Source organism: Manis javanica, chromosome 6 (genome assembly GCF_040802235.1).
Source record: "Manis javanica isolate MJ-LG chromosome 6, MJ_LKY, whole genome shotgun sequence".
NCBI lineage: Eukaryota > Metazoa > Chordata > Mammalia > Pholidota > Manidae > Manis > Manis javanica.
The window spans coordinates 86,965,259-86,990,050 of record NC_133161.1 but is presented as its reverse complement, the minus strand read 5'-3'; the positions used below and the strand labels follow the sequence as shown (position 1 = coordinate 86,990,050).

Genomic DNA, 24,792 nt, shown 5'->3' with positions numbered 1-24,792 from the left:
CCCAGGATTGAATTTAACCAAGGAGGTAAAAGGCCGCACACAGTAAACTATAACGTTTTGATTAAAGAAATTGAAGAAGACACAAATAAATAGAAATATTGTCCATGTTCATGGATTGGAAGAATTAATATTGTTTAAATGTCCATAATACCCAAAGCAATCTATAGTTTCCATGCAATCCCTATCAAAATTCCAAAGGCATTTTTTCACAGAAATAAAACAAACAACCCTAAAATTTTTATGGGACCACAAAAGACCCTGAAAACAATCTTATCAATATAAGCCAAAGAAAACATAAGAAAGAAGAACAAAGCTGGAGTCATGACACTAACTGGTTTCAAACTATATTACAAAGCTGCAGTGATCAAAACAGTATGGTATTATCATAAAAACAGATACATAGATTACTAGAGAAAAGAATATAGAGCCCAGAAATAAACTCATGCATATGTGGTCAGTTAATTTTTGCCTAAAGAACCAAGAATACACAAGAGGGAAAGGATAATATCTTCAACAAGTGGTGTTTAGAAAACCAAACAGCCTCATGCAAAAGAATGAAACTAGATCGCTGTCTTACACCATACACAAAAAATAGCTCAAGAAATGAGTTAAAGACTTGTCTATAAGACCTGAAGCCATAAAACTCCTAGAGGAAAATGTAAGTGCCCTGAAAGTGGATCTTGGCAATGATATTTTGGATATGACACAAAAGCAAAGGCAACAAAAGCAAAAATCAGTAAGTGGGACTGCATTAAATTAAAAATCTTATGTGCAGCAAAGGAAACCACCAACCAAATGAAAAGGCAACCTACAAAATAGGAGAAGATATGTTAACCAATAAGGAGTCAATATCTAAAGTGTATAAAGAATTCATACAACTCAATAGCAAAAGAAAAAACAAAAATCTGATTTAAAAATACACAAAGGAACTAAATAAACATTTCCCCAAGAAGACCTACAAATGGACAAGTACATGAAAAAGTACAATATCACTAATCAGGGAAATGAAAATCAAAACCACAGTCAGATATCACCTTATACCTCTTAAATGGCTATCATCAAAAAGACAAGAAATACAAGTGTTGGTGAAGACGTGGAGAATAGGGAACCCTTGTGCACTATTGGTGGGAATGTAAATTGGGCAACCATTATGGAAAACAGAATGGAAGTTCCTCAAAAAGTTAGAAATAAAACTACCATAGAATCCAGCAATTCCATTTCAGGTTAGATATTGGAAGGAAACAAAATCACGGTCTTGAGAAGACATATGCACCTCCATGTTCATACTGCAGCATTATTTACAATAGCAAAGATATGGAAACAACCTCAGTATCTATTGATGGATGAATGGATAAAGAAGATGTTGTATATATAGTAGAATACTATTTAGCCATTTAAAAAAAGGATGAGATCTTGCTAGTGATTACATGGATGAACTTTGAGTGCATGCTAAGTGGAATAAGTCAGACAAAGATAATTACCATATAATCTCACTAATATGTGAAATCTAAAACAAACAAACAAAAAAACTCTAGGATGCACAGATTGGTAGTTGCCAGAAGGAGTGGGGGTTGGGTGAAATGGATGAAGGGAGTCAAAAGGTATACACCTCCAGTTACAAAATAAATAATGCATAGGGCTGTAAGGTGCAACATGGTGACTATACTTAATATTTATATTGCATACTTGAAAGTTGCTAAGAGGGTAAATCTTGAAAGTCACAAGAAAAAAAAATTAGTGACTATATATGGGGACAGATGTTAACCAGACTTACTGTGATCATTTCACAAAGTAAACAAATATTGAATCCTAATGTATACTTGACACTAATATAATGTTGTATATCTATTATATACCTGGATTTTAAGAAAGTATATATTCATATCTCATGGGCATCTGTAAGAATGGACAAGAAAAAGGTGTTTGCATATTTTATGAGAAGCAAGAGTCATCTAGAGGAAAATCCAAGGCTGAAAGGATCCTCAAAGCCTGTTTTTCTCATAACATAAATCAAATATGTAGTTCATTTGTACTAAGATAGGAAATAGTACTGTGGCTTTATTAAAAATTAAAGAAAACCCATAACTTAGTGTTATATAATAGTAACACAATAGTACAGCAGGACTGAGTGATGGGGTGAAATGTGTTTTAAGATACACAAAAGGAACTATAAAGTAGTTGTTAAGGTACTTCTAGGTTATAAGAACCATCAGGTATTAACAATGATGTAATAATGGAAACACAAAAAATACATGATAACATTTAAAAAAAGGATTCCTAACTAACATGGAGAAATACCTTCAGACTTCGTGTTTGCACAGACCTAACTTGCATCTTTGGGGACATTCAGTTCCACAAGAGGATCTAACATACATTTAGCAATCAATGGGCCACACATTTTTTAGTGAGATCTACCTTTCCTTCTGCTGCCTTTGGTTAATTTTTTTAAATAGGAATATATGTTTTAAGTGGTTTAGAGTCAAATAGTCTTTACTATGCGCAGATCTGTATTCCTTTGGACTAATCTTATGATCAGTCAAGGAGGTTGCCTGATACCACTGTAAGAAATGGACGTTGGGCAAAGGAGAGGTTGAGTTAGTGCCCAGTTGAAATTTGATCCCTTAGGTTATAAGAAAGACAAATTCCTGACTATCCCTTTATAAGATGGATCTACCTATGGATATAAATAATAGTCCACTTTAGGATTATTCTTTCATTGAGCATCAACCTATAACTGATAAAGAAATTTCACTGGTGTAATTAGTTTCTCAGGATTTTTTTTACAAAAACTATTAAAAAGAGCAGTAAATCAACCTAAATTATGCAGCTGAAGGAAGTCAGTTTGGGTGAGATAGTTCCCAAGAGCCGCTTCAACTACCACTTCACAGTAAGTGATCATTCTAGGAAGCTTAGCAGATAGATGTTGAGTGACAAACTGAAAAGCCACTTAAAATTATTTTCAACAACTGTGAAGAGTATTTTTAGTTCCTGGGTATATCAGTGTCTCTATAAAATTGCTCACATAATTGAATATTCCCCAAAAAGATTTATAAGTGACATTCTAAAATAGAGCCTTACTGGGCTTTCTCACCATGAGGATTTCATTACACAAAGTTTTTCATTGATTGGTAGACTAATTTTTTTATTGAAGTATCATTGATGTACAATCTTACATTGGTTTCAAATGTACAACACAGTAGTTTCAACAGTTACCATATTAGTAAATCCTCACTCCCTCTAGGGCAGTTACTATCTACTATCTATCAATGTAGAATGATGTTGTCTTCATTCTCTATGCAGTACTACCATCCCTATGACCAACTTATATTGTGATTGCGAATTATTGTGCCCCTTTATCCCCCTCTCCACCACCTTGGTCACCACTAGTCTCTTCTCAGTATCTGTGAGTCTACTGCTATTTTGTTCCTTCTATTTTGCTTTGTTTTTATATTCCACAAATAAGTGAAATCATATGGTATTTGTCTTTCTCTGCCTGGTTTATTTCACTGTGCATAACACCATCTAGATCTGTCCATGTTGTTGCAAATGTTGAGATATCTTTTCTTTTTATGGCTGAATAATATTCCATTATGTATACTGCATCTTCTTTATCCATTCATCTACTGATGGACACTTAGGTTGCTTCCATGTCTTGGCTATTGTGAACAGTGCATAATAAATGTAAGTGTGCATATGTCTTTTTGAATGAGGGATTTTGTTTTCTTCAGGTAAATTCCTAGGAGGGGAATTACTGAATCAAATGGTATTCCTATTTTTAGTTTTTTGAGGACCTCCTTACTGCTTTCCACAGTGGTTGCACCAATTTGCATTCTCGCCAACAATGTAGGAGAGTTCCCATCTCTCCACATCCTCACCAACACTTGTTATTTATTGTCTTTTGGATGTTGGCCATCCTAACTGGTGTGAGATGATTGATATCTTCTTGGGGTTTTGATTTGCATTTCCCTGATGACTAGCAGTGTGGAGAATTTTTTCATGTGCCTGTTGGTCATTTGTATTTCTTCTTTGGAGATATGTCTATTTAGGTCCTCTGCCTATTTCTTAATTGGGTTATTTGTTTTTTTGGGTATTGACGTGTATTAGTTCTTTATATATTTTGGGTATATATATAACCCCTTATTAGATGAGTCATTTATGAATATATCTCCCATACTGTAGGTAGCCTTTTTGTTCTGCTGATGGTGTCCTTTGCTGTACAGAAGTTTTTAGTTTGATGTAGTCCCACTTGTTCATTTTTTGTTTCCCTTGCCTGAGGAGATATGTCCAGGAAAAAAATTACTCATATTAATGTTCAAGAGATTTTTGCTTATGTCTTCTTCTAAGAGTTTTATACTTTCATGTCTTACATTGAGGTCTTTGAACCATTTTGAGTTTCCTTTGTATATGGAGTTAGACAATAATCCAGCTTCGTTCTCTTATATGTAGCTGTCCAGTTTTCCCAACACATTAGTAGACTAATTTATACATTCAACTGTTTTTTGATTGCACTATAGGCACTATTTGTGCTTGAGGTGTAGCAGTTGGTATTGGAGAGAAAGATAGAGAACTCCTTTGTTTGTAAAGCTTACATTCTAGAGACAAATAACAGTAAAGTAGGAAAATTCATAATAATACTTCATGTAATGTTAAGTGCTATGAGGGCAAGAGAATAGTATTAGGTGGTATAAGTGAAGAGTGGGACTATCTTAGGTAATGTGGTGGAGAAGGCTCTCGTGGGGGGCCTTACATTAGAGAGCAGAATGATGAGAAAGAGATAATGATGTAAAAATGTGCAAGCATTGCAGGAGAAGAGAAAACAAGGGCAAAGGCCCTGAGGCAGGCAGGGAGCTGGATTGTGTAGAGCCTTTAGAGCCACCAAAAGACTTTGGATTTTATTCTAAGTTTTACAGGAATCCAGTACATAATTTGTAGAGAAATGACATGATCATACTTTTAAAATACATTTTAAAACTAACTGTGGCTGCTGTGTAAGGATACTTGGTAGAGGGTAATTAGGAGAAGCAGTGGAAGCTGCTGGGCATGGAGGCTAACAGTGTCATCTGCATGTGCTCGGAATAGGGTGCTGCAGTAGAGAAATGGGCAATGTAAGATACATACTGAAGGACAAAGACTTAGGGCCTGCAGAAGGAACAGATTAAATGGCCGCATTCCAAGACTCATGTCCTGATTGATGTCCAGAGTGTTGATTTTTGAGTCATTTATTTCTCTAAAGTTAGATTTCCTTAAAAATCACCATTTGGACTAAGTAGCTAAGTGGGATTCAGAAATAAAATTAAAAATATCGCCAATGTTCAGTATTGATAAGTGATAAGAATGGGCAGCTCAGGCATTGTTAGTGTTTTTGGTAAGTGTAATTTAGTACAACCTTTTTGGAGGGCAAACTGGCAATAAGTGCTCACTTTAAAATTTTGCTTTGACCAAGGAATTCTGCTTCTAGAAATTCATCCTAAGGAAATAATTAGACATGTACAAAAAAGATATACAAGGATGCATATTACAGAAGCCTTGTTTATAGCAATGAAAAATGGAGACAATCTCCCAAGAGTTCCATACCCAGAGAGTGGCTTTATTCATTAAAAATGAAAGTGTCTCACCTTATTTTTCCAATTTAGAAAGATGGCAATGAAGTTGTTGTGAGAAGAAAAAAGAGCAGGCTTATTACAATTTTATAATTATATTTTTAAAAGAAAGAAAAGTGAGTGTGAATGTGTGTGCATATTTATGTGTATGAACATAAGTCTAAAAATATTTATACAAAAATGTTAGCAGCAGTCATCTCCAGGTCATAGAACTGTGAATTTTTACTTTTTGAAAGAGACTTCTATATTGTCAGATTTTTTCCAAAAAGTGTAAAATTTATGTAATCCACTAAAGTAGCATGGCTATTTGTTTTGAGATATAATATTATAGAAATAACAAGCAAGTTAAAATGCTGCCTCTAATTCCACAACATTGTTTTTCTGCCAACACTAGTAAACATTCCTTTGATGATTACAAGAACAAAACCAAAATAAGATATTTTACTAGAGAGGCTTAAATTCATTCATATGTCCTTCTAGCAGATAAATATGACTTCTGAATGGTATCAAACCAAAAACAACTTTGTGTTGCTCTTCTGTTTCTCTGGAAATGAGTTTTGCAGAGCTGCTCTTTTCTGTGAGATTCGTGAAAATAGTAGAATATTACTTAGGTTTCTAAGAACTATAACTATTGGTGCATTTGTTTTCTCTGGTGGCACATTGATTGTGAAACTTCAGTCACATTCTTAAAGAGATGGGATCAATTGTCAAAAATGGCTCAGTCCGTAGGTAGTTGGGCCGTTTCACGTGAATCTGTAGCCCAGGTGTTCTCCCTCTTACTTTGTTAAGTGTACCTGCCTTTCAGATAAAAGAGGCTTTTTTCTGGAGATGGAAAAGAGGTGCTGGGAAAATGCAGAAAGAATGATTTTTAAATGAAGATAACCCCAAACCTTGTCTCTGTCCATTGCAGCATTTTAAGTAACTATGATTTTGTAAAGCTTGCCATCATCTCCCCAGTTGAGAGACCTCACTCATGTGCTTATTTTATTTAACATTCTGTAAGTGCCTTTGATCAGCATGACATAGTAGAAAATCAGGAGGCCTAGTTTCTAGCTTTTTAGTAACTATGTGACCCTGGGCTCATGGCTCAGCCTCTGGGTTTTCCTTCTCCAGGACATGGTGTTAAGAATCCCTCATGGGTTTGACTCAAAAGTCAGATGAGATCATCCAGCTGGTGGAAAACCATGGTGTCCTGCACCAACGCCACATGCTTCTGTGAGGTGCACAGGGCTCTGAGTGCCTTAGGGGAGGCAGAGATGAAGGAGACATGATCACTCCCTGTGGAGAGGCCCCCCAGCCTGCTCAGGACAGTAGATCCTCAGCAAGACATGAGCTTAAGCAAGGGATGGGCAGGAGGAGTTATGCTGTGGGCTAAGTATAGAATGATGGAGACTCAAGTGACGTTATGGTGTCATTCATTTTACCACAGTGATAACTGAGAGCCTGCTAGCCTTTTTAGAGGTGAAAATGAAAAGGCACAGAGAGGCAATTTACTCCTAGTGGAAAGAGTTATTCCCATTTTCTTATTAAATCTTGTAATTGGATGCAAGAGCTTTTTTATTGTTCTTTTATTGGTGAGCTGCTCTTGCAAATGAACAGAATAAAACTAAGCCTCCTGATTCCCAATGCATTCTGTCTCAAGAATTTCTCCTCAAAATGCTGGTGTGGACTGTTCTTTTTTGTTTCTGTGATTATAGCAGAGAAGAAGTTCAGATTCATTTTTGCCTTTGTAAATGTATCTGGACTTAGGTAAGCAGCCAAGAGGAGCAGTTTTGGAAATTAAAGGGATGGCAGTCTATTCAATTCTCTCCCCTAAAACTCCTGAGTGTGAACATCAGAGTATTCAGGAGGGAAAAAACAGTCCTCACATTACTGGCTTTCAGCCAGTCTTGAATAAATTATAAACAACTGAGTGAACTTGTACTATGAATGGTCAAGATTTTAAGGCATAGATGTCTGTGCTTTTCTTGTGCTGTTTTGCTTCAAATGAAGACATCAGGTAGGTATCATACAGTACCACGAAATATGCAGGTGTAGCAGTTAGAAATGCATTCAGTGCTAGGTTACAACATAAGCAGTAAGAAAGGATGGACCATGGCATCCACAGAAGTGAAGAGGCTTATTTGTCCCTCATAACAAATTGCCCTAAGATTGGCAGTGAGGACTGGTAAGCAGGTTTGCAAGGCAGTTGGGACCCCAGGGTCTCTGCATCTTTCTACTCTGCCATCTCAGGAGAGAGAAGAGGGACCTCCATCTGCATGCTTGTTCCATTATTTTTACAAGACACTCCTGCCCCACTGGGAAGGAGGGGGAGACAGTGAGAGTGACAGGCAGAAGGGCATGCCAGCCAGTCCATCTTCCCCTTCTGAAAAGCTTATATGAAAGCTGAATGAGTAAATTCACCTAGCATGTTTCACTGATGTCCCATTGGTGAAGACTCGGTGGTGGAGTGGACAGTCCTAGGCCAGTCACAAGAAGGTGACAGGAGAAAAGAGGCTGGGGTTGGCAGCTGGATGGCCTACCGAGCAACGTCTGCCCACCTACTGGTGGAACAGATATTCACGCTAACTAAAACTTTTATTCTCACTGTTTAACTGCCCTCATTTAAAGTGAAGCCTCTTGTCCTTTTATAGAATTTTTATCATGAATCTTTCTGGATGTCTTGGCACCTTTAGAAGCTGTTCTTGTCAAGGCAGCTCACAGAACACACATTCCTTCTCATCTTTGAATACTTCCTCTCTTCAGTCAAGTTCATGGTTAATTTGTAACTGTGCAAAAGTTAGGTGCAGACAATAATTGCAAAATGCAGCATTTCTTCCTGTTTCTGTATAGAATTTTGAGGACACTACACCATCTCAGAAGAGAGGGATTTACAAGGAGCTGGTTGTGAAAATAATTTTAAATTTATTGCATATTTCATAAATGCTAGGGTGGTGAAATACTACTTAAGACATGAGTGAACAAAGTTTACATGGCCCTGTGTGGCTCGCAGAACCTTCCACCCATGGTCTACCTTGCACTGTGTCTTTTTATCCCCCAGATGACCAGAATATATAGTATGCCTTTAAAGTGAACAATTCAAATGAAGCCTCGTTGGCTGCCTACAATTACCTCTGTCATAAAGGGTACTAGAAAGAGCATTTAACCCTTGAAGCTAAAAGCAGCATTCATTTTTCTCAGGGAGATGTGTTCAAGATTTTATACCTATTTAAAAGACTTTAGAATTATGTAGCCAAGTCCGTGCCTGCACAGCTTACTAGTATTTTTGTTCTATGTTGATTTCTTTATTTTGTAATATTGCTAAAAATTGCATTATGCAATTTTATATTTTCTAGCCTGCATGCCATATGCCCTAACACATAGCAGCAATTACCACTTTATATCTCTAACATCACAGTATCATTGCATAGTAACTGAAAGTTAATAATCTTTAACTGTAAATGAAGATTATTCAACACTGCAGTGATTTCGTCTCCATCTTAGAGTAATAAAAGGACCAAGAGCTAGTGTATTGGGCTAGAACTTTGGGGTCAGGCAAAGCTGATTTTTCCTTGAGTCTCTACCGCTTATTATCCCCACTTCCTTAACTGTTAAATAGAGATAATGATTCCTACTTCACATGTAAGGATAGAACTGAGGAAGATAATGTGGGTATTGCATTTAGCACAATCTTAGTATATGACCTAAACTCAACAACTGGTGAGCATCTTTATTAATAACAAAAAACAAGTTGTAAGCACTAGATCTGTAAAACCAACAGTATTGATAGGACTTTTCCCTTCCTTTTACTGAATATTCAGCTAACGCGGAGATTGAGGCTCTTACATTCTATTCCTCTATTCATTGTCCAAGTGCAAAACCTTCACTTAAAACCATTAAATAGTGATTAGTCACTGGTAGGAAAAAAGCTTCGTACATTTTATAACCTTGAACCCAAGCCCATGATGATGCTCTGTGTGGGAAATATTCCTTCTTTAAAAAACATCTTAATCTCTGCAAGAAGCAAATCATAATAGTTAACTCCCCATTTTGCTGATTTGGCAAAATATAATATTTTTAAAATATTAAATGCCTCAAAGATTCCATAGAGTACTGCATTGTCTCCTTTGTCTATGTCAGCTAAGGCCCCTGACTGCTAGGATTTACTGTTGAGGAGCAGTACAGACCTGCTCCATAACAGCAGTGCTGTGATCTATGCTGGCCAGTGTGCTTGGCCCGGGGAATACTTACATTGACCCACGTTAACTACAGTGAAAACGTGTCCATATTTTTCTCTCCTCTGATAGATTACAAATTCCTTGAAGAGTTTTCTCTTACAAAGCAACTGTGTCTGCCTTCAAACAGTTTACAGTTGCATAGTACTCAACTGGGATTCAGTAAAACGTGAATTTTATTGACTTGAGGCACACGATTAAAGCTACATTATGATGTTGTCCATGTTTAATGCACAAGCATTAATGACTGGAAAATAAGAAAAAAAAAGGAAAGTTTTAAATTATCTGCTTTCTCATCATCAACCACAGCCACTACAAACATTCTGGTGAATTCCTTTATGCATCATTTTGTGGACTTTTTAAAACTTATTTTTATCTACATGTTCATTTGATTGTACTACCTTCATAAATATTTGAAATATGAATAATCCATCAAGAAGCTATACCAGTGTAATTACTTAAGCATTCCACTTTCCCTATAGTTTAACACTGAAATGGTTACCAATTGCTATTTTAACCTGCAATTACAATTAAACCTGCAATATTCATCATGCCTTATAAAATTATCTTTGAATTTAAAATTATTTCCTTAGGATAGAGTCCCAGAAATGAGGTTGAGGCATCAAAGGCTTTATATTTATGAGCAATATACAAGTGAATACCCATCTTCAAACATATTTAACAACTCTGGGTATTAACAAAAATGTTGCTTCTTTGATAAGCAGATTGTTTTAAATGGCATTGAGTAGATTGACTGAAACTTTGTCAAGGTTTAAGTAAATTAAACTCTTCTGATGTATGATATGAAATGAAGAGCTTAGTTTTTCCCTAATACATTGCTGTTTTTAATTTTCTAATTTCCACCTTTATCTTTCAGTTTTACAGGAGATTCTAAACTTGCCTCAAGTATGCGCTATGTGGAAACACAGTCAATGCAGATAGGAGCATCCTATATGATTCAGTTCAGTCTGGTGATGGGCTGTGGCCAGAAATACACTCCACACATGGACAACCAGGTGAAACTGGAGTATTCGACCAACCACGGCCTTACCTGGCACCTTGTCCAAGAGGTAAATCTGTTTTCTCTGAAGCTTGTGACAGGTAGCCTCCTTCTTTTGAAACAGGAAGCAAAGAATTACAACTCTAAAAGTTTGGGTCTGGAGGAAAAGGAACAATGTTATTTGGAACTGAGAATTGACATCAAGTCAGCAATGGATTACAAGGATGCCATATTCTGCACTATCAGATACTAAGGGATAATTGAAAATTGTAAAAAAAAAATGGGAATAACTTCAGGACTGGATTCTCTATGATGGTGTTTTGGATATTCTCTCAACCTCTTTCTCTATAAACTTCTGTCTTTTTAGTTTTCTTTCCATATAGTATGTCTTCATCTATTATTTTCTAAGTCCCTTTACCTTTAGGTAGACCATATTAAAAATACGTTATCTCTCACCTTAAAAAAAAAGAAGGAAATACAAACATCCAGTTTCTTGGATTAAAATGTGCTTCTAACATTGCAATAAATGTATAAATATCATAGTAAATAAAGTAAGTTTTTTACCAAATTCCAATGTTATGATACTAGGTCAAAAAATGGATCCTAATCCATTTCTGTTACTACATGTGAGAACTGGAGGACATTTAATTCCACTGTGGCATCTTATTTCAATTATTTCCCAAATATTTTAGCTTCACAGAAGGAAAAATTATGGATTGCATCCATATTACAAATGGCTAAGAATATGAAATTTCACTTCTCCAAGGTCTTTTTCACTCATGGCAAGTAAACATATTGCCCCTGAAAGAAATAAAAGCTGAGTTTAATTTTTACCTGACTCTCTTCTAGGAATGCCTTCCAAGTATGCCAAGTTGTCAGGAATTCACATCAGCCAGCATGTACCACGCCAGTGAGTTCACCCAGTGGAGAAGAGTCATAGTGCTTCTACCCCAGAAAACTTGGTGAGAGATGCCAGCGCAGATCCGGCTGTCACTCTGACTATTACTGTCTCTGCTAGCATAACTTGCATAGAAAGAAGAGTTAAGCACAATGGAAAGATGCATTTCTTTTTTCATCATCAATAGAACCAGATCTTTCTTCAAGAATGAGCATATTTGAAAAGCAGAACTAATGAAAATTTGGTTCCTGAACTGTCCCAGCTTGTCCTGATTTCCCTTTTTACTCAACTTCTGTTTTTATGGAGAACTCAGTGGGCCTGTTCCTTTAGGCTTGACATAGAAAAGGGAATGATACAGGGATCTAAAAACTCCTATGTCAAGACACTTGGGACTGCAAAGCTCTTTTCTCACTGCAAAGCCTCATTTTTTACTTCAAAAGCTTAATATACACCTGTTTGCTCTATTTACATTCTTCCAGTAACAATAAAAATCAGCTCCCAGGAAGTAGAAGCCTCAGTGCCTAGGGAGAAAGTTTAACATTTCATAATGTGAAAGAGAAAAGCTTATTTTCCCCCCAATGTTACATCATTTCATGTTAAATTAATCACTCTGAGCACTGTGAGAAACAGACTGTAGGAGAAAGACTGGAGACAAGGAGACCAGCCAGGGGGTTCCAGGCATTGGATATTTAGGCGGCATGGAATAGGATTGTAGCAGATACAGCAAGAGCCATCATGTGTGAAATATATTTTTAATCAAATAGTGCTAGCTGATGGACTAGATGGGGGCTATGAGGGAGGGAAAACTCAAAAGCATTTTCTAAATTCTGGGCCTGGGAAAATTGCTGGATACAGAGTATCACTGACTGAGATGGGAAAGACTGGAGAACAAGTGAATTTGGGGCAGGAAATTAACAGTTCTGTTTCTGTGATGTGAAGTTTGAGATACTTATCTATCCAAGCAGAAATGTCCAGAGGCCAATTGGACTTATGAATTGGGAGCTCAGAAAAGAGGTTTGGGCTGAAAGTTAAATCTATGAATCCTATTTAAAACCCTGGACAGAATGACACCCCCTAGAAAGAGCCTTGGACTAGGCAGCAGAGGGCCTGCGTGCTCAGCGTGCCTCGACCAATGATTAATTACATGATTTTAAGCATTCACAACCTTTTCAAGCCTTATTTCTTATAAGGATGATGAAGAGGTTTAATTAGATGTGTTAAAGGTCCCTTACAATTACTGGCATTCTGAGATTATGGATTTGTGTAATAGAAAAAAAGCATAAAACAGACAAGAATTCTATTATTCTGTTGTATCTGCCTTCCAAGAGTCCTCTTGTATTGAGAATTATGAAATAAACCCTTCTCAGATGATTTTATATAAAAGTTCAGCTCTACACAAAACAATTGGTTAGGTAACAACCTAGAATTTTTATTATACCTCCTTTAGTTGAAGATTGAGTTTCTGCACTATATAAAAATGCCTCCTTGATTATTTTTAAGGATTTATCATTATCTCAGTTGGAATCAAATGCTTGAAATTTGATTTCCAGAGATTTTTTTAACATCCAACAGTGAGCCATTTCCTGGATACTCTAGTGATGCTTTTATTAAAAGTTACTAGTTGCTGCTTTCTCTAACATCCTACTCTTTTATGTCAACTGCTGGGAATATAATCAAGACTTTTATTAATTTCAATGATATTCCAAGCATATCTATCAAGATTATAAAAAGCAAGACTGGTCAGAGTCAGTGCAAAGCAACTAAGGTTTTTTTTTCCTCATTATTTTGCTATTAAGTATATTACTGTCATTTTTAAAAACTGATTTTTTTAGTCATTGACACATGGGATACAATTTCAAAATTATGATGGTAAGGTAGTATTGATAGTATATTTTAGAGATGTCTTATGACATCTAGAAATATTATGAACTATTTAGGCAGTATCCAAAAAATATTGTCCTTTATCAAAAAAAAATCTTTGCAAGTTGTTTTATACACAAATTATACATTTGTACATTGTAATATTATTTCTTAGTTTAAAAGATAGTACCACTGAGGTGAAAGTTTTGGTGTGGTAATAAAAGGTCAATTCTCATCAATGTGTATGAGACACTTGAGAAGAAATATATTGACTCTTAAACTCTGTAGTTCCAACACCATGCCTGCCGCATAGGTGGGGTGCTCATTAAATGTTGGGGAATTAAATAGAAGTTTAATTAAATAGAATTTAATTCAAAGCATTAACAAAATGTTTTATTACAAGATATCTGTACAAACAGAAAAAAAAGTCTAGATTATTCCTCCAACCAATTCCTTTAAGTATATGTAAGATTTGATAATTGAATTCTGCTTTTCTAAATTCCTTCAGAGCTCTGGGTTAAGAAAGTAGAAGTATTTTTAAAAGCAAACAACTGAATAGGATATTTATTTTAACATTCCTACTAATATTTAAACTAAGCATTATTGCTCTATTTTTTTTTTAATTTTGTTCAACTGGTTATTTGCCTTTATAATGCTTTATAGCTCTGCTCTAAGGATAAAGGACATTCATTTTCCTAGGCATTCTTGAAAACGTTATTTTCATTTCAAACTTTTGCAAGTAGCATGTTTTTCTCAAACACTGGGGAAACAGAGTACAGTTTAGTTTAAAGCAGTACTCCTTTTGGCAAATCTTTGTTCTGCTATTTGATTTAAAAATATGCAACTATATAATTGAACACATATAAACAAACCTGGTCCCTATATTATCAAAGATCTGTTAACTTTGGAAAATAATGCTATCTAGGACTCTTAGAGTGGAAATATTGAGTATATATGCACCTGCTCTGAGAAATTATATTGTGTATGAACTGAACATTTGTTACCCAATGAAAAAATTAATTTTGTTTTTATGAGAGACATTTACAGAAGGATGGGGCCTAATGAGACCCAAACAGCTGTCAGTTGCGGACTTCATAAACAAATCTATACCTAATGACTGAATGAGTTTCAGAATAATTGGGTAAATGTAATTACAGTAACACTGAAGATGGAAAATACAATTTAGTCAGCCTTCATTTACTGTGATTGCTCAGGAAACCTGACTATCAAGAGATGACTCAATGCTATTTTATTCCATTCTAGAAGTTTTATGTGGGAAAATAATCAAAGACAAGGAAGTTTCTTTGCTTTTGGGAATCCATAGGGTTTAGAGTTTAAATGCATGTCAACGTGATCCACACAACAGTAGTCCCATATCCAGACTTAATCCAAAGTGTGCAAGATTTTCCTCCTAAGAATACTTTGTTATGAGAGAGAAAGAGAATTGGCAAATTAAATATTTCTATTGGGGGTGAAATTTAGCAGTGCTGCAGCTGCAAATCAGTGAGATCACACCTTGAGTTCTCACGTGTGATCAGCTGGAGATTGCTCACACAATTAATTGTTCTGTTCTCACTAAAAGTGAAGTCAATATTCAGCCTCTTTTTTGCTTCCTTTTCTGTTAATTAACATAAGCACATTAAACTGTCGATTCTAATTTTAAATGGAATAATTCACATTAAGCTTTTTATCTTAAGGAAACAATACATTTTTCAAAAGTCTGCATTTTTCAAAAGACTCATGTAAAGATTAATTTGCTTAGAGAAAGAATTCAGAATGTGTTTACTAGTGACTGTTCAGAAGCATAAATAAACTGGGAAATCTGGGGCAGTTTCTGAAACCCTCCATCCCCATTTTAATGTTTGAAATATCAAAACTTCAAAATAATGTACTGCATGAGTTTCACATGCCATGTGACTGCAAAGAAAATAAACTATCACCTAGGCCAACAAACCACCCATCATTAAATTTGTGAGCTAGATTGGATCTTAGAAATCAGTTTGCCCAAGCCATTATTTTTGAGAGGTGAGGAACTAGAAGCCCCTGAAGGCTTAAATTTCTTACTAAAGGTCACCCAGATGATAGATCACAGAGCCGTGGTCCTGTGGGTTGGGTCCCCTGACTTCTGGCACATTCTTCACTCCATTACCTACAGAATCAGAAATAAGGCTGCCCTTTGCTTGACTTGTCCATCTACCCATCAGCTCAATTTTTTTAGCATTTTTTTTGTAAATCTAATTCATTTTGTTCCTGGACAAACTATTGAGACCCAGAATAGCCCTGTCTGCCCATAACCTCACAGTTTAAATACTTGTGGCTGTAAACTTGACTCAAGTTATAATTGGCCTTAAAAATATGTAGTCATCTCCCCTCTTCATGACACTGGTGCATGAGTCTGAAGTTACTTATTTTCTGTAGGATTCTATACTCTAAGACAGTATACCTACTTTCATAGTGGACTTTTCTAGAAACCATTTCTTCCTGGGACTGAAATTGTGATGGCTGTTAGATTACAAATATAAACTGTTACCACAAAGGAGGTGCACCTGTTTCATTGTACCATCATGAGCACCAAGAGGCAGCAAACTGGTGTCTACCAGATGCTTCTCAGTGAATCCTGGAATTATCCTAGTAGGAATGAAAATGCAACCTATTAGCCACAGACCATTGGTAAACAATAAAGGCTTAGTCTGGATTTTAACAGTCTGTTACATACTTAGGGAGGATTTAATGTGGGGGTAATTGATGCAGTAGTCTTTAATGGATCGTTCAGAGCCGTTAAAGATCAAGTAGATCGGTAGGTAGTGTGCTTGGGGAGGGTTTAGTCAATGGAACTGAGCATGTTAATCCTGCAAATCCTTTTCAACAAAAACAAAGGACTTTGCACTTTGAGCAAAAAAATAATCACAGAACCCTGAAAATTCCTAGAAGTGGAAATAACATATAATTTTAAAAGACCTTTGTACAGTGAATGGAAACCTTCTTGCCATTGCTCTCAGAATATCCTCTTCTTTAAACTTTCTGATTAAGATGAATCAAGATCCCAAATGTTTCTCTATGTGTAATACAGTGTTTAACTTTTTATCTCCCCTTAACATCAACTTGTCCATGAAACCTAAGCAAATTAATGTTTCAGAAATAGTAAGCAGAATTTAGCACCCCGGTGTTCTAACTTACAGTACATTGTAGCATGTCCCCTTAAAGCCAAAACAATACCCCCACACAAAACTTTTGTTTTTTGTTGAGAGCTAATTGGAAACCTTCCAATAACTATTGGTGTGACTATTATAAAAAAATTTTATTACTCTAAGTGTTTCACCTTTTTATCTGTGAGAGGCCATTTAATAGCTATCATATATATATATCCACATATATATATACTTTCTTCCTTTCTTTTCCTAGCATCAAATCTCTGCACAACAAAAAATCAGATATTTTGTTTTTCTTTAAAATGTCTCAAATTAAATTAAGATTCAGATATATACAAAATAAGCAGGTTTCTTATTAACTTTGCTTCATAACAGAATTGCTGAATTGGAAAATAACTGATTGGAAATTAAACTACTAAAGAAAAATGACTGGCAGCTGAATACAAATTCCAGCAAGTTCCTTATCTGAAGGATTTTGAACTCTTACATCCCTTATCTGTGCTACCACATGTCAGTTAAAATACTGTTTTCATTACTGTCCCCTTTACCTAGGTCCAGTGCCACCCGCTTCCGTTGGAGTCAGAGCTATTACACAACCCAAGATGAGTGGGCTTTAGACAACATTTACATTGGGCAGCAGTGCTCAAACATGTGCAATGGGCATGGCTCCTGCGACCACGGTGTGTGCAGGTACGTGTGTCAGGAAGTGTGATCACTTCTAGGACTTGTGTTTATAAGGATACGCACAGCAGTTGTCACCTGAGTTATATAGACAGACTGATAAATAGTGAAAGAACCAAAAGAAAATGACCCCCCTTTCTGTTCTTGCTCTAGATGCAAAAGATATTGCTACATTTAAATAAGTATGCAGCCATATATTCTAAGCCTCAGAATCTCAAGACAAGGTCTCTTGGGTTTAACTTTCAGAGTCTATTAATTAACCCCAAATTCCTCTTTTGTAGTTGAAAGACCCTTGCTATTGTGTCCCTTTTGTTCCCCTGGCTGTCTTAAAGTACCAAACAGCTGCTTCATGCTGTCCTGCAGCACTTTGCCAGAAGCTCAAGGTTGTATACATGGGGAGATGGTGATTATTGCTAATGAGAATGAGACAGGAACACACGAATACTTAAAAGACTCTAAAAGAGATGTAATTTAATCAGAAAGAGGACCTCTAAAACGCCTCTAGAGTTACATGTTGGTTGAGCAGATAAACATGTGTATGTGACTTTCTAAGGCTGTGGGAAAATCCCACTATCCTTCCCTTGCCCTCATCATGAGCATTACACCATATTCTTCATTACTACTTAATGCCTCTATTCTACTGTTACAGCACTATTTCTTTTAATAAAGTATTCTGCTGTTTTTTTGTGGTGTGAAAAATTGAAAGTTGTTCCTGCCACAGATTAACACTGCAGAGAAAAATCTAGGGTGACAGCAAAGTCCTGAGCAGACATGAGGCCCAGGAAATGTTGCAGACACACGTCCATGGCCTTCACAGATGAGACTCTGATCTGTTTACGTGGCCCTCTGCTCTCCAGGTGTGACCAGGGATACCACGGCCCTGAATGCCACCCAGAAGCTGCTCTTCCTTCCACGATTATGTCAGATTTTGAGAATCAGAATGGTTGGGAGTCTGACTGGCAAGAAGTTATTGGGGGAGAAATTGTAAAACCAGAACAAGGGTGTGGGGTCGTCTCTTCTGGATCATCTCTGTATTTCAGCAAGGTATGGCTAAGAGCTGGGAGTACGTAATGACTAACGTGACTAACTCATGAGAACAAGTGTTCAGGGCTTTCAGTATGTGACTGATTATGGAGCAGTCTGAACTCAGAAGGTACAAATATGAGATAGTTTTGGTTTTCCCCACACTCCCAGCTTATAACTGGGCTTTGTCAAATTCCTATCCTTTAATGTACATTTGGGAAATTCTTACAGTTTTATGATCATCGTTGGTCACTGCAAATCTAGGTTGGGCCAGCTTAAAATTCCTGTCGCTCTTGCACCTGACTTAAATCTCATTGCTGTCCTGTCCCCCAGTGCCAGCCTGACTTGGGTCCTGAGGGTCTCTGAGTGGGACAGGGTCTTGATCTCTGTTCACCCCAGCCCTCAGAGGGTTGTGGGCGAGGCCATGATTGTGATGGAGAAGGTGGAATTAGAGATTAAGAGCAGCCACTCTGGAACCAGACTGTCTGCCTCAGTCTGACTCCAGCGCTTCCTAACTGTGTGACCTGAACAAGTTCCCTAACCTCTCTGTGACTTGGCTTCCTCATCTTTAAAGTGGCGATAACAAGAGCATCTACTTCATTAGGGTCAGTATGCAGAGTAAATGAGTCAGTACTTCTAAGTCATGTAGAACAGTGCCTCGCACACAGAAAGCACTTGGGTAAGTTTGTCAACCCATTTATCTGTAGATACAATAGGAGGAAGGAGGGATGATGGTGGGGGTTAGGACGTGCAGGCTGTCCCCAGGGAGCTGGCCAGCTGTCCCTGGTGAGCAGACCTCTTGGGTCCTGTTTCGGCTCAGTTTAGGGGCTGCTGATGGTGTCTACTAATGTGAGATTTTCATAGTCAGCTCAGTCAACTATGGCAAAAGTGCCACTGACTGGGTGGCCCAAAAACAAATGCTCTTTTCCTACAGTTCTGAAGGCTGGGAATCCAGGGTTAAGGCACCCGCAGACCGGTGTCTGGTATGAGCCTGCTTCCTGGTTTGCAGACAGGCACCTTCATGTATCCTCACAGAGAGGAAAGAGCAGAAAGAAAAAGCAGGCTCTCTCTTAGAAAGGCAGTAATGCCATCATGACAGCTTCACCCTCAGCCTAGTGACCTGCTACAGGCCCCACCTCCTAATACCATCCCTTTAGGGGTTAGGCTTTCAGCATATGAATCTGCCAGGACACAAACATGAAGTCCGTAACAGAGACTATGTAGGAGTTCCTCTGGCAGTGCTCGGCTTCCCTCCTGGCAGCACCAGGTTAGGCAGACAGATCAATAGTCACCAACTGGAGATGCTGGTGCCAACCAGAATCCCTAACACGGATTCCCTTAGAACGCCCCCACGCCATGTTGCTTGGAGATGGGGGAGGGGGAACCACCTCCCTTTTCTCCCTTACTACGGTCTAGGCGGGACATTCTTTTCTTTCTCCCTCCTCCAATCCATCTTTCTATGTAGTCTTCAGAAAGACTGGAAGGGGAAGCAGGTCCAGTTCTCCTGAGCAGCGTATCTAATCCTAGTAACTGGCAGCTCTCTTTAGACTGTCAGGTGCTCAACACTACTTCTTTCCAGCTGGGACTATAGCCACAATTCTAGGACAACTGGAAATATCCCTAAGTCACATAACAAGTACACAGGTGTGGGTGATATGCTGTAGGGCTGATATGTTGTGGAATCTGGGCAGAAATCCAAAACAAGTTAATTTATGCAAATGCAAAAATAGGTGCAGGTTTTGTTTTGATGCAGGTGCAGAACAAAGAATCAGAAAGCAAACAAAATAGGGGATAATAGAAAATCAGGGATGGATTCCATTTAACATTATTTCCTATCTATTGACATTGAAGGTCCCTGGTCAAAGAGGTAATAGTCAATAAATGACCAATATACAATGTAGATCTATATACATTGTATAATTGTGCAGAAATGGGAATATCATGTCTCCTTTAAGTATCAATTTTAAAACAAGATCATGAATTCTTAACCAAGATGTAACCAAACACTGCAGTAAATGTGTGCAAACACACAAATATTGTAAACATATAGATTACATATCAATATTTCTTCCACTTAATTCAAGGTGATCTCTGGAGTCAAACTATCTGGGTGGGTACCTAGGCTTCAAAGCTCATTAATTAGTTCATCTTGCAGAGGTACAACATCTTTCTGTATCTTAGTTCTCAACTGTAAGGTAGGATGTTGGAAGGATTAAGTGAAATAATATAGGTAAAGAATAAAGAATATTGTTGGGCACATAGAAGTAGCTCAATAAATGTTAACAATCATAATTACATTTTATGAGAATAAATTGCAAATAGGTATCATTGAATATTTCTATGTACATACACACACACACACACACACATCACACACACAGATGCCTTCCCACTAACTTAAAATCAGCATTTCAAAAGTAAAAATCATTCTTTTCCCTTTCTAATCCAGCTCTCTCTCTAAGTTTTTGTTAAAATATCTGAGGATCTTTTTTTCAAATGTTTTCTCTTGCATCAGATCTATTTTAAATTCTAAGTGAGAGAGACTAACTTAAGCAAAAAGAGGTTTGGCTCATGTAATCAAAACACAGAGAGGGCATCAGTTAAACTGGCCTCAGAGATGTCTGGAACCAGAAACTCAAATGCCCACAGAACTCTCTCCTTGAGAGTAAACTGTTTTCGGCTTGGTTTCCTTTATGAGAGTGGAGCCATGGCCACAGAGCTTTCTCAGCAGCTCCACAGGAAGATCTAGGGAAGGTTTCTGACTGGCCAACCACAGATCCTGGGGAGTGGTGTCCTGTGATTTTTTGCTCGGTCTCCACTGCCCACCATTATGCCTTCCTTCATGTCTGCATTCCTATAAACCCTGCAGCATACGGCTCAGATCCTGCTGCTTCCGTGGAGCTATCAGGGACTATGGCGAACTAAACTGATCTCTCCTTTCTTTGAATTGCTCTCTTATTTGTGTTCTATATGCATATAGATCATGTTTTATTTTCATTCTCAGTATTCAGCACATGCAGAGGCCTGCTGACTGAGCCAAACTCTAGATAAGATGTTCAACTCAGAAATGCATGCTTTGTGATAGGCATTTGCATATCAGTAAACACTCTTGAGACTGAATAGATTAGAAAAGTATAAGTGATCTTATGACCAAATGTGACTCAGCAAAGAACAGAGCTTGATCTGCAGCCCTGTGTTGTCATTACTGGCACTCCTCATATCTGTAAATTCTCTCATTTGCTTTTGTACCACATGGTATTGTGCCTGGTATAACAGGCACCCAATAACTCATTTGTTGAAGAAAAGAATGAATGAACAAATGAACGAAAATTGGAAAACAACAAAAGGTTCGGAAGAAATGGTTATTTTCAAGTAGATAGAGTAGAATTATTTTACTAAGGGCATTTCCGTTAAAGAAGATTTTAACGGGAGGCAAAAGGTGAAGTTTCATAAGTGTTTTAGAGGTTTTACTATAAAGGTTCTAGATTCTGAAGGCACTGCCTTTAAAATTTGATTTAGCTAAACCCTTAAAGCAGTGATCCATTTTAACCTAGAATATTGGGAGGGTAGTTGGAGACTATTTTCCACACTCCAGGAACAAGGAGATCCTAACCTGTGACTCCAGAACACACTCACGCACACATTAGGTGCATATATGTCTACAAATACACACATGAACACATTGGTCATAGTATAATAGAAAACTACAAATATGTGTTACATCAGATTCTAAATCCTGATAAAAATGTTTGCCATGAGCCATTTCCTTTGTCTTTTTCTTTCTTTTTATTTTTTTCTTCTTCCCTTTAAAACAATGTTCAGTATTTCAGGTCACTGAACAAAAGAAAATGATCTGTGCTATTCTCTAGGAAAAAAACATCTTCCATGCCAAATCAAGCATTTGTATGATATTTTCCATCATTTACAAAAATCCCAACAAACACTGTCTCGAAACCTCTGTAGACCAACACCAGAGTTTTCTGGGGAAAAAAGCACTGCTCTGTGAATTTCACAATAGACCAATCATTCCAGCCAGTTAATTGTGTTAATTGGATTTTTATAATTCTCCTCACCTTAGATCTTTAGCTTTCTGGCTCATTTCCACCTGCCAAGTTTTTCATAGAAGTTTGTCAAATTGGAATTAACCAGCTAGGTTCTGCAGTTTTTCTTCTCAAAACCATTCTTCAGGTATTGACCTTTGGGCATGAAAACTTTGAGCCATATTTTCATAATCTCGGAGGTGTTTCTCACAGTGTTTCACATCAACAAGGAGAATTAAAAGTGCATGTAGAGGGGCGGAGCCAGGATGGTGGCGTGTGTAGAGCAGAGGAACTCTCCTCCCAAAACCACATAGAATTATGAAAATCTAACAAAGACAACTTCCTAAAATAGAGACCAGAGGACACAGGACAACATCCAGACCACATTCACACCTGCGAGAACCCAGCGCCTCGCAAAGGGGATAAGATACAAGCCCCGGCACAACGGGACCCGAGTGCCCCTCCCCCCAGCTCCCAGCAGGTGGAAAAGGTTTTTTTCCTTATTTTTGGCGAGTGCTTTTTGGAAGCCTTAAAGGGACAGGGACCCCAATACCAGGGAAACAAGGCAGCAAGACTGGTGAGCAGGTACCTGAGATTGGTGCCTGAGGACAAAGAAAATCACACATTTTTTCCTTTTTTTTTTTTTCCACTTTCGTTGTTGCTGTTGTTGTTTTGGTTTGGAGAGTGCATTTTGGAAGTCTTAAAGAGGCAGGACAGGACACTTAGCCCAGAGGCAGGGAATCTGGGGATCTCGGGGCACTCTAACCCCCTGGGTAACAGGGAGCACAGAGGCCCATTACAGAGATAAATAGCCTCCCTGCCGCTCCCCCTCCAATGGGGCTCCACCATTTTGGAGGAGCAGCCCCAGCCAGGCCACAGCAACAGTGGAGATAAACTCCATAGAAACTGGGCAGGTAGCAGAAGCCCTGTCTGCACACAGCTGACAAGCATAAGCCACTAGAGGTCGCTATTCTCCCAGGAGAGGAAGGCCACAAACCAACAAGAAGGAAAGCTCTGCCAGCTGTCACTCGTACCAGCTCTGCAAACTATCTCTATCACCATGAAAAGGCAAAACTACAGGCAGACAAAGATCACAGAGACAACACCTGAGGAGACAGACCGAACCAGTCCTCCTGAAAAAGAATTCAAAATAAAAATCATGAACGTGCTGACAGAGATGCAGAGAAAAATGCAAGAGCAATGGGATGAGATGCAGAGAAAAATGCAAGAGCAATGGGATGAAGTCCAGAGGGAGATCACAGATGTCAGGAAGGAGATCACAGAAGTGAAACAATCCCTGGAAGGATTTATAAGCAGAATGGATAATATGCAAGAGGCCATTGAAGGAATAGCAACCAGAGAACAGGAACGTATAGAAGCTGACATAGAGAGAGATAAAAGGATCTCCAGGAATGAAACAACACTAACAGAACTATGTGACCAACCTAAAAGGAATAATATTCGTATTATAGGGGTACCAGAAGAAGAAGAAAGAGGAAAAGGGATAGAAAGTCTCTTTGAAGAAATAATTGCTGAAAACTTCCCCAAACTGGGGGAGGAAATAATCGAACAGACCACAGAAATACACAGAACCCCCAACAGAAAGGATCCAAGGAGGACAACACCAAGACACATAATAATTAAAATGGCAAGGATCAAGGACAAGGAAAGAGTTTTAAAGGCAGCTAGAGAGAAAAAGGTCACCTATAAAGGAAAACCCATCAGGCTAACATCAGACTTCTCGACTGAAACCCTACAGGCCAGAAGAGAATGGCATGATATATTTAATGCAATGAAACAGAAGGGCCTTGAACCAAGGATACTGTATCCAGCACGACTATCATTTAAATATGATGGCGGGATTAAACAATTCCCAGACAAGCAAAAGCTGAGGGAATTTGCTTCCCACAAACCACCTCTACAGGGCATCTTACAGGGGCTGCTCTAGATGGGAGCACTCCTAAAAAGAGCACAGAACAAAACATACAACATATGAAGAATGGAGGAGGAGGAATAAGAAGGGAGAGAAGAAAAGAATCTCCAGACAGTGTATATAACAGCTCAATAAGCGAGCTAAGTTAGGCAGTAAGATACTAAAGAAGCTAACCTTGAACCTTTGGTAACCACAAATCTAAAGCCTGCAACGGCAATAAGTACATATCTCTCAATAGTCACCCTAAATGTAAATGGACTTAATGCACCAATCAAAAGACACAGAGTAACAGAATGGATAAAAAAGCAAGACCCATCTATATGCTGCTTACAAGAAACTCACCTCAAACCCAAAGGCAAGCACAGACTAAAAGTCAAAGGATGGAAAAACATAT

The 24,792-nt window shown here is 37.8% G+C and overlaps 1 protein-coding gene across 2 annotated transcripts in view; it reads left to right on the top strand.

The window, feature by feature from the left end:
- The window catches only part of RELN (reelin), a 514,773-nt gene that overhangs the window by 380,218 nt on the left and 109,763 nt on the right, over positions 1 to 24,792 (top strand). For both annotated transcript variants that reach the window (XM_037001388.2, XM_073238979.1), the window contains exons 21-24: positions 10,692 to 10,884; positions 11,664 to 11,776; positions 17,274 to 17,411; positions 18,260 to 18,446. In XM_037001388.2, the coding sequence (XP_036857283.2) occupies positions 10,692 to 10,884; positions 11,664 to 11,776; positions 17,274 to 17,411; positions 18,260 to 18,446 (631 nt within the window). The remainder of the gene's footprint in view (positions 1 to 10,691; positions 10,885 to 11,663; positions 11,777 to 17,273; positions 17,412 to 18,259; positions 18,447 to 24,792) is intronic.